Source organism: Parus major, chromosome 10, assembly GCF_001522545.3.
Source record: "Parus major isolate Abel chromosome 10, Parus_major1.1, whole genome shotgun sequence".
NCBI lineage: Eukaryota > Metazoa > Chordata > Aves > Passeriformes > Paridae > Parus > Parus major.
This window is the reverse complement of record NC_031779.1, coordinates 9,704,701-9,716,701: the sequence shown is the minus strand read 5'-3', so window position 1 is coordinate 9,716,701 and position 12,001 is coordinate 9,704,701. Positions and strand designations below refer to the sequence as shown.

General features: G+C 39.5%; 1 protein-coding gene across 4 annotated transcripts in view; it reads left to right on the top strand.

The window, feature by feature from the left end:
* The window catches only part of FBN1 (fibrillin 1), a 145,577-nt gene that overhangs the window by 17,528 nt on the left and 116,048 nt on the right, over positions 1–12,001 (top strand). For all 4 annotated transcript variants that reach the window (XM_019007901.2, XM_033517080.1, XM_033517079.1 and 1 more), the window contains exons 4-5: positions 4,478–4,573; positions 6,106–6,201. In XM_019007901.2, the coding sequence (XP_018863446.1) occupies positions 4,478–4,573; positions 6,106–6,201 (192 nt within the window). The remainder of the gene's footprint in view (positions 1–4,477; positions 4,574–6,105; positions 6,202–12,001) is intronic.

Below are 12,001 nucleotides of genomic sequence, written 5' to 3'. Positions count from 1 at the left end.
AAAATAAGAAAAATCTAATTAAAGTAATTAAAAATCAAATGTAAATAATATATGTTTGTCACATGCAAAATAAAAATAGCAAATATGAATGAAAATGCCATGCTTTCTCAGAATTAAGTATATAGCTTCTGATATATGAGATATGTCAGAGATGACCTTTGGATATTTAAGCTATACGTGTCTTTAGCACTTAAAGAATCAGTAGTGGGCATGGATTTTTTAGCAAGTACATCCAGAGAGAGAAATTGAATTGGCAGTGACTCTTATACTCTGGTTGTCTGTTGAAATAAAATATTTAATGCAAATTGGAAAGCATGTGGATTTGAGAGCAAAACAAAGCCTCCAAGTCTGATTCTTATGCAGGTCAGTTGCTGGGACTTTTCTGGTAAAGAGTCAGCTTTAGGAATCTGATTTGTGGTTGAAAAGACCAACCGGTGGTTTTCTTAGCAGGGTTTTTAGTGACATCAGTAAACTTGCTGGCTGAATAGTGGTTATTTCAGTGTAATTAGTGAATTTTTGGGTGTGCTTACAGCAGGCTTGGAGATAAGATAGCCAAGTGTGGAGGCCTCCGTGCTGCTGGCTCTGATGTGTGGTGCTCTGACGCTGCAGGTGCACCTGTGTGGAGATGTGCAGCATTCTGTGCCGTGGAGATGTCCTGTGCCCCGTGCCCTGCCAGCTCTGTGGTGGCAGTGGCTTCACTGCTGCTCCCACAGTGCCTGGGCTGTGGCTGCTGTGTCCACTCCTGTTGGTGCCACAGCCTGGCCCTTCTTTGTGTTCCATGCTCTCTGATCCTGCTACATGTTAGAGCTGCTGCTCAGCCCCTGTGGGAGCCGGGGGTAAACAAGGAAGAGGATGTCAGGCTGCCCCCGGGGTTATGGGCCAGGTCTGTCTCTGAGCTGAGCCCCTGGTTTTGCTTCTGTAGTCAGAATGGTTTTGGCTGGCTGAAACAGGGAAGGCATTTGCTGATGGGGCTATTCCTTAAGGAAGGGAGCTGTGACAGAAGCAGCTGTGGTGGGTGCTTGGGGGTTACGGCTGTGGAGACAAGTTCAGAATATCAGACAATATTCAGAGCAGGGCCTGCTCTGCTCACCTGCCAGCAGCACCAGAGGCAAAGCCAGGGACCAAACTCTTCCTCAGAGGCTTCTCACCCAAAGTGTTCCTCAGACACTGCCTGTGCTGTGGGGCTGAGCCTGGACCTTGGCTCCATGCCCTGGGACCCCACTCCTCGGGTGCTATGAGAGGTGTCCCCTCAATGGCAGTAAAACCTGCCCATTGCTTTGTATTCTGCTGCTGTCAGAGGTGGTGTAACATCTTGAATTTCGAATATTGCCAGAGTTCTTGAGGATACGGTGGATTCGGCTATGCCTCGTGCAGGGCTGTGGGGCAGCAGGCTCGTGTCCCGCCTTGGTGCTAGCTGCCATCTCTCTCCTGAGTCAGTCACTTGACACAGAAGGCACGCTGAGCATCTGGGATGCGATGAGGCCGTCATTCCTTGTTTACAGCTCCTGGCAGGCAAAGCCCTGCGTCATGCACGGCCGGGGCTGGGAGCGTTTCCTCGGCAGGGGCACAGAGGCCAGAGCCGCCTCTCCTGCGGTGCCCGCTGGCTGCCCTGCCCTCAGGCTGAGGTGCTGGGCCCTCGGCCGTGCTGCTTTTCCCACCTGAGGACTGCAGACCCGCACACCTCGCCTTTCTGAGGTGCGGATCACAGAATAGACAGCACGTGTACTGCCTTCGTCTGCTTGGTGAGCTCCTGCACGTTTCCTGAGTGGTTGTGGTTGTGGTAGTGCTCTGGGTGTGATTAAGTCTTTACTTACAGTTTTGCTGGGTATTTATTTAAAAAGTCAGGCACTGTTATGCTTAAGAGGGCAGCACTCTGATAAAAAACACAGCGATCGCCCACACGCAAAGCCTGTGTGGATATGGATAGTCTTGCTGGCCCTTTTTCAGATTTATAAAGTTGTGTTCCTGCAGTTATTCCTGTTTTGACTTCAGACATTTCCAGTGCAGACTGTTTACAAATTGGATGTGAAAAAGAACTATAATTGATTAAAAGCAGCCATTTATTAATATTAACTTTAACCATTCATGCCAAGATAAGGAAAAGCTATATGCATTGATTTACCAGCCTTATGGTAATTCCTGTGCTTTTTCTTTGAATCTCTGTCAGTGTGATATCTTGGAAGAGGTTGTTTCATTTACTGGAATATCTCCACTGACATTAATGGAATTGTTGGTATAACTGAGAAAAGAGAACCTGGACCTGCAATAATATACTAGTTTTCAAAAATGCATTTTGAAAATAATCTTCTGTGCTCCAGACAGCCTTTGAATGTGTTTTTGTAAACTTCTGGAAGGATAATATTACAGAATAGTCTGTGTAGTTTTGGAAGTAGTCTTGTCAACATTCCCACAAAAGAGGGCAGAAAATAAGTAATTAGTTTACTGACTGTATGTCAGTGATCCTCTTGCCTGTTAATAGGTGAGGAAGCTCACTGATCTAAATGGCTCCTTTTAGAAAGGATGACTGGGTGTCCCAGCAGTCTCCCATAATAATTTTAGTTTTAAAAGGAGGAAGAAATATTTTACCTTGGAAAAGTTCTTTTACAAAGCAGTAAGACAAGTTATGGAAACTTTTTGTGTGTATCCCAAAATGAGGAAATACACTTTATTTATACATGAACAGATAATATGAAAATCATCATTTAAGCTACTGTTAACCTTTTTATCTCAAATGTAGTTCAAACTACTTAAATGGCTTTGGTCTTCATGTGGGAATGGAAATTAGCTCTTGGCATAGTTTGCTCTAATTGAAATCAGTTTGTGGTTTTTAAGTTCCTTCCCTGCTTGACAGATGATATCATTTCCTATGCTTTTTGTAATCCCCTCTGTTTTTCTAAGATTGTATAAAGCTGAGTTGAACTACACATTTTAAAGTAACTATACACCTTTTTCTGACCTACTTAGGACATTGTCCAAAAATCTTCACCAGATATTCACTTGGTATTTGCAGACAATTTTACTTTTTCTTGAGGAATGTTAGTACATTTTTGTTGCTTGAAGTACTGAAGTACATCCAAAGCAGAGCAAATATGTATAATAACTATTAGACACATAAGAAATGTAATACACGGTTTTTGCTTTTAAAATTGGAGAATTAAGGTTACTAGTATTTTAAATGCTGGATTGCTTTAAATTCTCCAGTTGTATGCTTTAGTTCTGTTTTGTGGATTCACATTGTTATAGAAGGCAGGCCAGTTATAATTATTACTTATACTTGAAAATAAAAAAAAATATTTCTATTCACATACTTCTGAACTGTCAAAAGCCAAATGGTGCCTAAGGGTTTTGTATGAGATGAAAAACTCAGTGTTTGGCATGGCACCTGTTAGCTGCAGGCTGACAGGACATGGCAATTTCCATTTTTCCCTCCTCAGCATTTCAGACAGCACGGTGTAGGTATCCAGTGTTCCATCACAATTTACTGAAATACTGATCAGACTGTAATCCTATCTGGGGAGGAGCCTTTCATGTGGTTCCTGTTAAGAGGAAAACCATTTCCCAGCTGCTTACTGGAGTGCAGGTCTCAGTTCACAGCTGTGTTGGATAGCAGGACCTGTAAGGACTTGGCTTTGTTGGGAGACCTGCCCACTTTTCTATGTCTGATGAAGAGCCTGACATACTTGTAGTTGCTCCCAACATCTATTTAAGAAATATATTTGCCCTTATTACCAGAAAAATGCATCAGAGACATTAAGTTTTACTGGCATGGGGCTTAAGCTGCCTGTTAACCATTATAAGTGGTGGGGCTGCAGCTGAGGAAAGAGTGCTGTTGCTCGCCTGCCTCTGCCCTTGGGACAGGAATGTTTTTGGCTCTGGTACAGTGCTGTTTGTGAGCTCTGCAGCTCCCAAGCACAGCAGCTCTACTGGTGGGTTGAGCCCACAGTTGGCATACAGAAAGAAATTACTCTTTTATTTCTCCTTTTTATGCAAGAAGTCCTGCTTGGCCACCAAGTCAGCTTCTGGTGTTCCATGTGTTGGCAGAACAGGGCTGTCTTCAGGAGCTTCCTTATATTCTTCCCTTTAATACTTCCCTCCCCCACTTCCCAGATGATACGACTCCCTTTCTAATGGTGCTGTCTGACAGAAGTTTAGTACTTCCTTTATTGAAGGCTTTTTCTTATAATTGCAAACTAGGAAAGAAATGTTGAGGGTTTATGCTCATACAAAATGCCTTTGACTTCATTTGAATGAGAGAGTGCATCAAATTCTTGCACCATGTCCTATGTTCCTTAGGAACTGTAAATCTATATTGTGTTCTGTAGTGCTATGTTAAGTATCTGTCCTAAAATGTGCATTCTTCTAATACTTTCTGGTTCACACAATCAATCCCTAAAAAAAAAAGCAAAGTCCTTTAAAAAACAGTAAAATGTTTCTGACTGGTTTGATTTAACTGAGGAAAATCTTTTTTCCTTTCAAGTCCAACACTGTAACATCCGGTGCATGAATGGAGGTAGCTGCAGTGATGACCATTGCCTCTGTCAGAAGGGATATACAGGAACACACTGTGGACAGCGTAAGTACACTTCTAGGAATGTAGATATTGTTAAGTGGTTCTGTGATGTGGGGACTGGACACTCTTTTGCTCTAAATTTCAGCCTCTGTCGAGCTTGTTTTTGATCAGGTATAGTGAAATTTTACAGAAAAAACACATGACTTTGTAATGAATGCTGAGTGAATTCTTACTGATCGAAACTATCAAAATAAAAATCATGTGACTTCATAATAATTGGATATAACTTGATCCTGTAGGTCTCACACTGGCATGATTCCCATTGACCTCCATGACTTCTCACCCACTATAGCAGTGGGTCATACATCTAAATTTTACATGGGATTCAATTCTCATTTTATACACAAAATTAGGATTTTTAATACAAAGTCTTGTTTTCATTTCAGTGTTTGCATCAGACTTAGCTAGTATGCTTCACAAATTTTTATGTTGTCTTATTAGAGTTGATCGACAGATATTTTTATTTCCTCAATAAGTCCTTAGACAAAAGCATTCCTGGATCTGCTGCTTGAAATCTTTCCCAAACTGACTCTGGTGCTTTCTTGTTCTTCTTGGCTGGAATGCTGTGAAGTAACTCAAATAAGGATGTAGACACTGCTTTTAACCAAGGCTGTTCACGTTGCTATCTAGTGAAATATTGGTCTGACACAGAAAATGTGTTTAGCTCATTTAATGAAAACCTTTTGTGCTCTGTCAAAATCAATGGCATGCTTTACATGAACTTCAGTGGGACCAAGAATTTACCCTAATAATCTGGAGGAGGATCACGTGGTGAAAGGATTAAGAATTGTATTTCTGCCTTCCCTGTGAAATATCAAGTGGATAAAAGAGGATAAATGGAAATCTTCTTTCTACTGAAGTGAATGTGAAACGGAACAAAGAATAACATTACTCAATGAACATCAAATTGTATTTGAAATCTCCTTTCTCATGTGCATGTTGTATTTTCTGATTATTTCTGAGAGGAATTGCTTTTGGAGTTTATTATTAAAAAATTGAGTTCTGAAGCTAGTGACAACATGATACAGGGGAAGAGTAACTTGGATTAACATGGAACAGATATTTATTAAAATTTGCTATCCTCATTAATAGCATTATTTATGTAACACCAGCAAACAGCCTTTTAATACTGGATTATTACAGGAGGAACAAACACATTTGAGGATTTAGAGATGAAAAATGCCTCTGAATCTTCTATCTGCAATTTCTATCAGTGTTCATTTGTTGCAAGTTTGAAAGAGGTATTATTTTGAAGTTAATATGGGATTATCCAGCAATCCCAAAGAGAAAGGCTCTGAGAGGTCAGAAAAGCTGTGGTTATTCCTGTATTTGTGTTATGCTCCCTTGAAAAGATGAGCTCATGGTACTAACGAGGCCAGGAAGTAGTAAAAGGTCAAAAGATTCTAGGAAAAGAAAGAATCTAGGTTTGGTATCCTGTTATGTTTACCATTTTTACCAGTTTACCTAAGTACATATCTTTATGTCTTTCTGTAAACAGCTCAATAAAGATTACTCTTGCCTTCCCTTTGATACAGCTGTCTGTGAAAATGGATGTCTAAATGGAGGGAGATGTGTAGCTCCAAACCGATGTGCTTGCACGTATGGCTTTACTGGACCCCAGTGTGAGAGAGGTATGTGCCTTAAATCAGTAGGAATAATTATGTTCCAACACCTCTAATAGTAGGGCTGTTGGGCCATTACCTATTGTATTCTATAGCTGAATTGGTTGTGTTTGTTTTTGTTGGTCTCAAGACAGAAAATAAATTTTATGTAGCATTTTTGGACGTATGTGAATTTCATAAGGATAGAGGCCAGGATGAAACACAGACGGAGCTGTCTACTTTTTTTGTGATGAAAACACTCCAGTGGAAGAGGTGGCAAATGAAAGTTTTTTTGAGCTTTTGCTCAAACTTCAGTTTCTAAGTCATCAGAAAAGGTGTTTGGATTTGATATACGTGATAAGTAGCATCCTGCCTCTGTCTTTGTTTTCTTTTGCAAAGTTTATTCAATTCTCTTTTCCATTTTGCACAGATTTATTGTTTTCAATTTTAGCTTTTTAGTTGCATATCCATAGTGATAATCTTCAAATAAAAACACAATGATGCCAACTGCCTTATATGGCATGTGAATTTTTTTTCAGGGTTAGTAAACCAATTTAATGTTTCATTTGTGAGCACTATAGTGGACAATGTTTAGGTACAATCCTGTTGAGTTTTGTAAAAATGCAAACAAAATATTTTCATTTGTCAGAACAATTGATCTCTGTAGTTGGAAATTCATACAGTCTATTCATAGAATAGGTTGTGTAACTTATCTATGGACTTGTAACAGAAGAGATGTTAATAATCGGATTTTGGGCTTCCATGTAGAGGATGTGCTTAGCACATGAAATTTCTGTCAACCAGGGTGTCAGTGCTGCACCTGGAAGAGTAATAACTGGCTTTTTCATGTGGTCAGCATAGGTGGGTGATACAGAACAACAACTCTGAGGGGATCAACATTTTTTATTTTCTGAGCTTAAACTGATGGTAGGATGAATCAGATATTTCCTGCACTCCCTACAGTAGATAAAATTTGCTGTGTTGGCACTGTGTGAAGTCTTGCCAGTTGTCCATTCAGATGTTGTAAAAGTAGTTCAAACCAATGGTGAGTTTTTTCCAAGGGTTGAAAAGTAGCTCAGCTCTGAATCATGGGATCTCACTGCTGGAGAGGAGTAAGAGGAATGGGCAATTAGGTTTAAGTTCCTAAGTTTGAAGAGAATAAATGCTTATAGGTGAGAATGCACAGAATATTACTGCAAAGTCTTGGAATTTCAAGCAATTACTGCTTGTTCTTCATGGGTGAAGTTTCTGAGCCTTTAGTCTGGTGAAGAGGTGTAAAGTGTAAGTTCAGAAGATTGTTCAGTGCTACTTCTGTGTTGCCTGATCTGAGATCAGTTTGACTCCTCATCAACAGAGCAAGTTTGTAGCCTGAATCCTGGTAACAGCTTCAGTCCTGTCCCTCAGGGCTCCTTCCTGGTGGTGGGCAGAGTGAAAAATTGGTGGCACAGAGCCATTTGAGCCAAGTCAAGCTGTCCTGAAATTACATTCTATTGAGCACGTTTGAGGTGGAAATCTGTAACTTACGTGCCTTATGCATTGGCAGTTTTTTTACTTAAAACATGTGATTGATTAAAACAATAAAAATTATCAGTAAAAGAGAAAATAGACATTAGTATGCCTGGTTAATGCTCATTTGCTGTGTTGAGGCCAAGTTATTGTCATATCTTCCCAGAAAACCTCTGAAATTTGGCTGCTTTCACAGACTTCCTGCAGCCTCTCTACCTAGCTGAGCTAATATGTTCCCCTCCTCTAAAAAGGGTGTGGTGGTTTTTGGTCTCAGAACCACATTATGCCATGAGAAAAACTTTTTCTGAAGATAACTTTTCAAGTATAAACTAATCTTGGTCTTAGAATAAGTTGCCTTGTTCAGCACATGCACCTGTGTGGTCACTGGGGAGTTGTCTGGCTGCGTATGATTTTACACAGCTGTCAGCTAAGTAAGAGGTCCATATTTTGAATCTAGCTTTGGAAAGTTCTGTGGATTTGACACTCCCTGGTGGGCTTCTGATGTACATGTGAATGGATATTAGCCAGTAAATTGACAAGATTCATGCCTTGTAGAGTAAAATTGTGTGTTTATTAGAAAGAAAAGAAAGAGGGGAGGAAACAAAACAACAAAACCAAAGCATGGAGGTGGGGTAAAGGAAAATACTCAAGAGAAATATTGTCTTAAACTATACCATTTCTGGCAGAAGCAGGAGCAGCAGATTGTTTTGAAAACACCATTTCTGGATACAAATGTAATGTGAAGTGATACAGTTTTGTGGCATACACATTCTCCATCTGTTTGGTTGTGGTTTGATTTCTAGGTTATGCCATCCCACAAACTAACAGTTATGGAAGTAATTTACTGCTATGTATCACCCAGTGCTTTTCTCTACAATCATCAACTAACAGTAACAGTCAAAGAGTGTTTGTGGCACATATGTCACACACCAAAGAATATTCCAACCTTTGCTGCATATGTCATAACTTAGAACTGACTTGAATAAAACAATATTGAGGCAACCAAACATGTGGGGTTATTCTAATAATCCAATAGGGAAAACACTTAAAATGTTGCAGGTGGTTGGAACAAAATTAGATCCAATTTCTTAGATGCAGAGACAAGTTGTGTAGCTCTGTAGTTCTGTGTCTACTGTTTTAAGTAGTTTTTCCATACATTACCTCAGTAAATGTCAACCATGTGATTGTTAATGAAGATCTGCAAGACTTCTGTGTAGGTCAAGGGCTTTATCTGGTGAAAGACTCATTGCTTTCACAGTGCAGCAAACTCCATCAAATTTGTGGCATGAGTATTTCTATGTATTTATTCAGTCATTCTTTGAGAGGGTAGCAGCTGGCTCTGGACAGTTTCAGCACACAAATCACTTTCTTGTATGTCTTAGAAGTGTTAATCTTAGTGTAAAGCACTATAAACACAAACACAAGTAACTTTGAGATTCACTTTTATCGGTGGAGTTCCTTTTTATCTTCTGGGAGTGTACGCTATGTCACTGGTGAGACGGGCTTCACCAGAGCTGGATTGATAAGTTTATCATGCTGCAAGTGGTGCACAGGTATCATTAACTCCTGAGCCGTTGTGTGTGGTGTTTGGCTCCTTTCCAGAGCGGGAGAAGCTGCCTGGATGCACTGTCAAGTATATGCAGCTGCGTCATAAAACAGCAGACCTGGCTTTTCTGTGGAATAGTGTTCAAAAAGGTGGACGTGACATAAACTCAACAGTAAAAGTGTAGTGGAGTTGGGAATGCTTCCCACAGCCATCTAAGACACATTTAAAATACACAACCCAGGAAGGAAAATATTTCACAGATACTGTCTCAGTTAAAAATTGAACTTTATGGACTCTTTTGGGGAAGGTACTGAGTGCTCTGGCAGTGGTCAGTGATGGGCTTTGACATGCCTTTAAATTCAAACCCATGATGTCAGTATGCTCAGAATTATGCAAGTGCTTAAGGGCCTTGCTGGATTTTGGCCCAGGCTTTCAGAGTTAGTTAAGATCTGAGAGATGCACTCAGCTTTTAGTTTATCAATAGTCAAATTATTAATGAAATCACAGGTAACAGAAAATGAAGATGTGGACAAAGCAGAATTTTTCCCACTGGTTAAAAACTGGATGCCATCTTTATGCTGTTTTACTGTTAATGCTGAATAACTTGAGTGAGTTGCAGATTCTGCAGTTTTAGAGTTGCTGAAGAAACTGAGAGCAGAGACTTAGCTTATGTTCCCCTGAGGATGATTCAGAGCATCAACAGTTCTTTCTATTGTCTGTAGAAGGGCCCAAGGGATTTAGCTGGCTGTGGGACATGCCCACGTTTGGGTCATATGAAAACGTCCCTGTATCCTGCACTTCATGGAAGTCCAGTGGAAAAATCAATGTTAGGAGCTCAGGAAGATCAAAGAACCCTATGAGATTTGGTAGAGATGTCTACAAATTTGTGCACAAAGGCTTTCTTGACTCTTTGAAACTGTTTCTCTTTAGACATTTGAGTGATAATACTTCAAGAGGGTGAGTTCTACATAAATGAAGGTTGTATATTGTTGTTATCCTTGTATTGCAGAAATGTAATGAAATGTGCTTTTCTTTTTCTCTCTGGTTTCATTTAGAGGAACACAGTGGAAGCTTAGAATGTGTTACAGCCCTGTTTGTTTATTTGAATGCTTGTGACAACATCAGGGGCTCAATCCTGCTGCATTCTGGAGTTTTGCCACTCGCTTCACATAGGAGCAGAATTGGGCCTGGTGCAGTTCAAATATTAAGAACGTACCACGTGTGTTTTGTTTTTTTATGGACTCAGAATATGAGCAAACGATTGCTTTTTCTTCAAACAGAGTCGTTTCTGTACTGCTCTTTTCATGGCAGGAATTTTTGCATAATTTTTAATTATATTTGGCCATTATTAAAAGTTCCCAGAATTAATGCCATATGTAAAAATATCTTTCCCAGAGCCTCCCTATGAAAGTGCAGCCGCTGAAAGTGGTCAAGAGTAATGTAGGGCTCTGTATATTTTTTTTTTTCTTTCTAAATACTACAACGGGTAGAATGTTTTTACAAAGAGGACACTGCACCCCTTAGTGTGCCCCGTCTCTGGTATTTAGTCTAAATGGAAAGTAAATAACAAAGTGTAGATAGCAGTAAAAGTATGTTCCCAAAGCCTTATGTTGCATTTAAAGTAGTATTGCAGCATATGGTAGCTGGCAAACATTTGACTAAACTTGATTTCTGTTGCTTTCGTCCAAGAAACACATCTGTTGACATAGACATGTAGTTTCTGCAGCCCTGTAACATGTACAGTGTTATAGCAGCGAACTAAAGGATGGCTAAACTTGAAGGCCAATAAGGACTCTTGCACACATTGTTCCCCCTGAAAAGTTATGAAAAATGTCTTCAGACTGAAGATCAATATATTTAGGCACAGAGTGATGTTTTACTGACTGTAAAGTAATTTCAGTATATGCTGTCACCCTTGATGTCTTTCAGTTTTCGAATCAAAATTCCTTTGGATTATATTTTCTATAAAAGAGATTGAGATGACTGGATGAATTTTTTAATTTTTATAATTGAAGCTGCAGCTTTAAGGTGGAGAAGTCAGCATCTACAGAATGATTGTGTGTGATATAGGTGGTTTTTAATACTTAACAATATATCAATAACAATATATCAATAGATCTCTGCATCAGAGCTCAGCACTCATCTCAGTCTGTTATTTGATGCCAAAAAGCATTTTTAGGATCTTGTGTATAGGAAGGCTTTTATCCATTTTTCTGGTCCTTGCATGTACACACCATAACCAGTCCTGTGTTACTTGCTTAATGCTTCGTGTGTCTTAAAATATCACATAGCAAGTTTTAAAATGTTTCTTCAGATATATGCTTATAAGCTTAATCAAGATCTATAAATGATTAAGTACATATGGCTTAGGTCTCTTGTGAGATGTGAGGACTCCAACTTTTGTACATGAAGCTGAACATTTACATTTTGTTCCAAATTGAGTTTTGATTTCAGTCAAACAAATCTAAAGTTTTCATTCAGCTATTTGGCAGACCTTTTTATATTTCCATGCCTTCTTGATTGGCTGCTAAGGACACTGACCTTGCAGTGTGCAGTAAAGGATTGTTTGGACTTTGCTTTGTTTTGATTTCAGTTGTAGCAGTGGAAATGCATACAAATTTAATCACAAATTGTGGCGTCTATATTTGGTATAAATTATCATAAAAACATTTGAATGAAATAGCTGCATTGTTCCAACATGTAAGATTTGGTTCTTGTATGTAGGATATAAAAAAGACTCACAGGAGAGTCACTAGATCATTCTTCTGGTACTGCAAA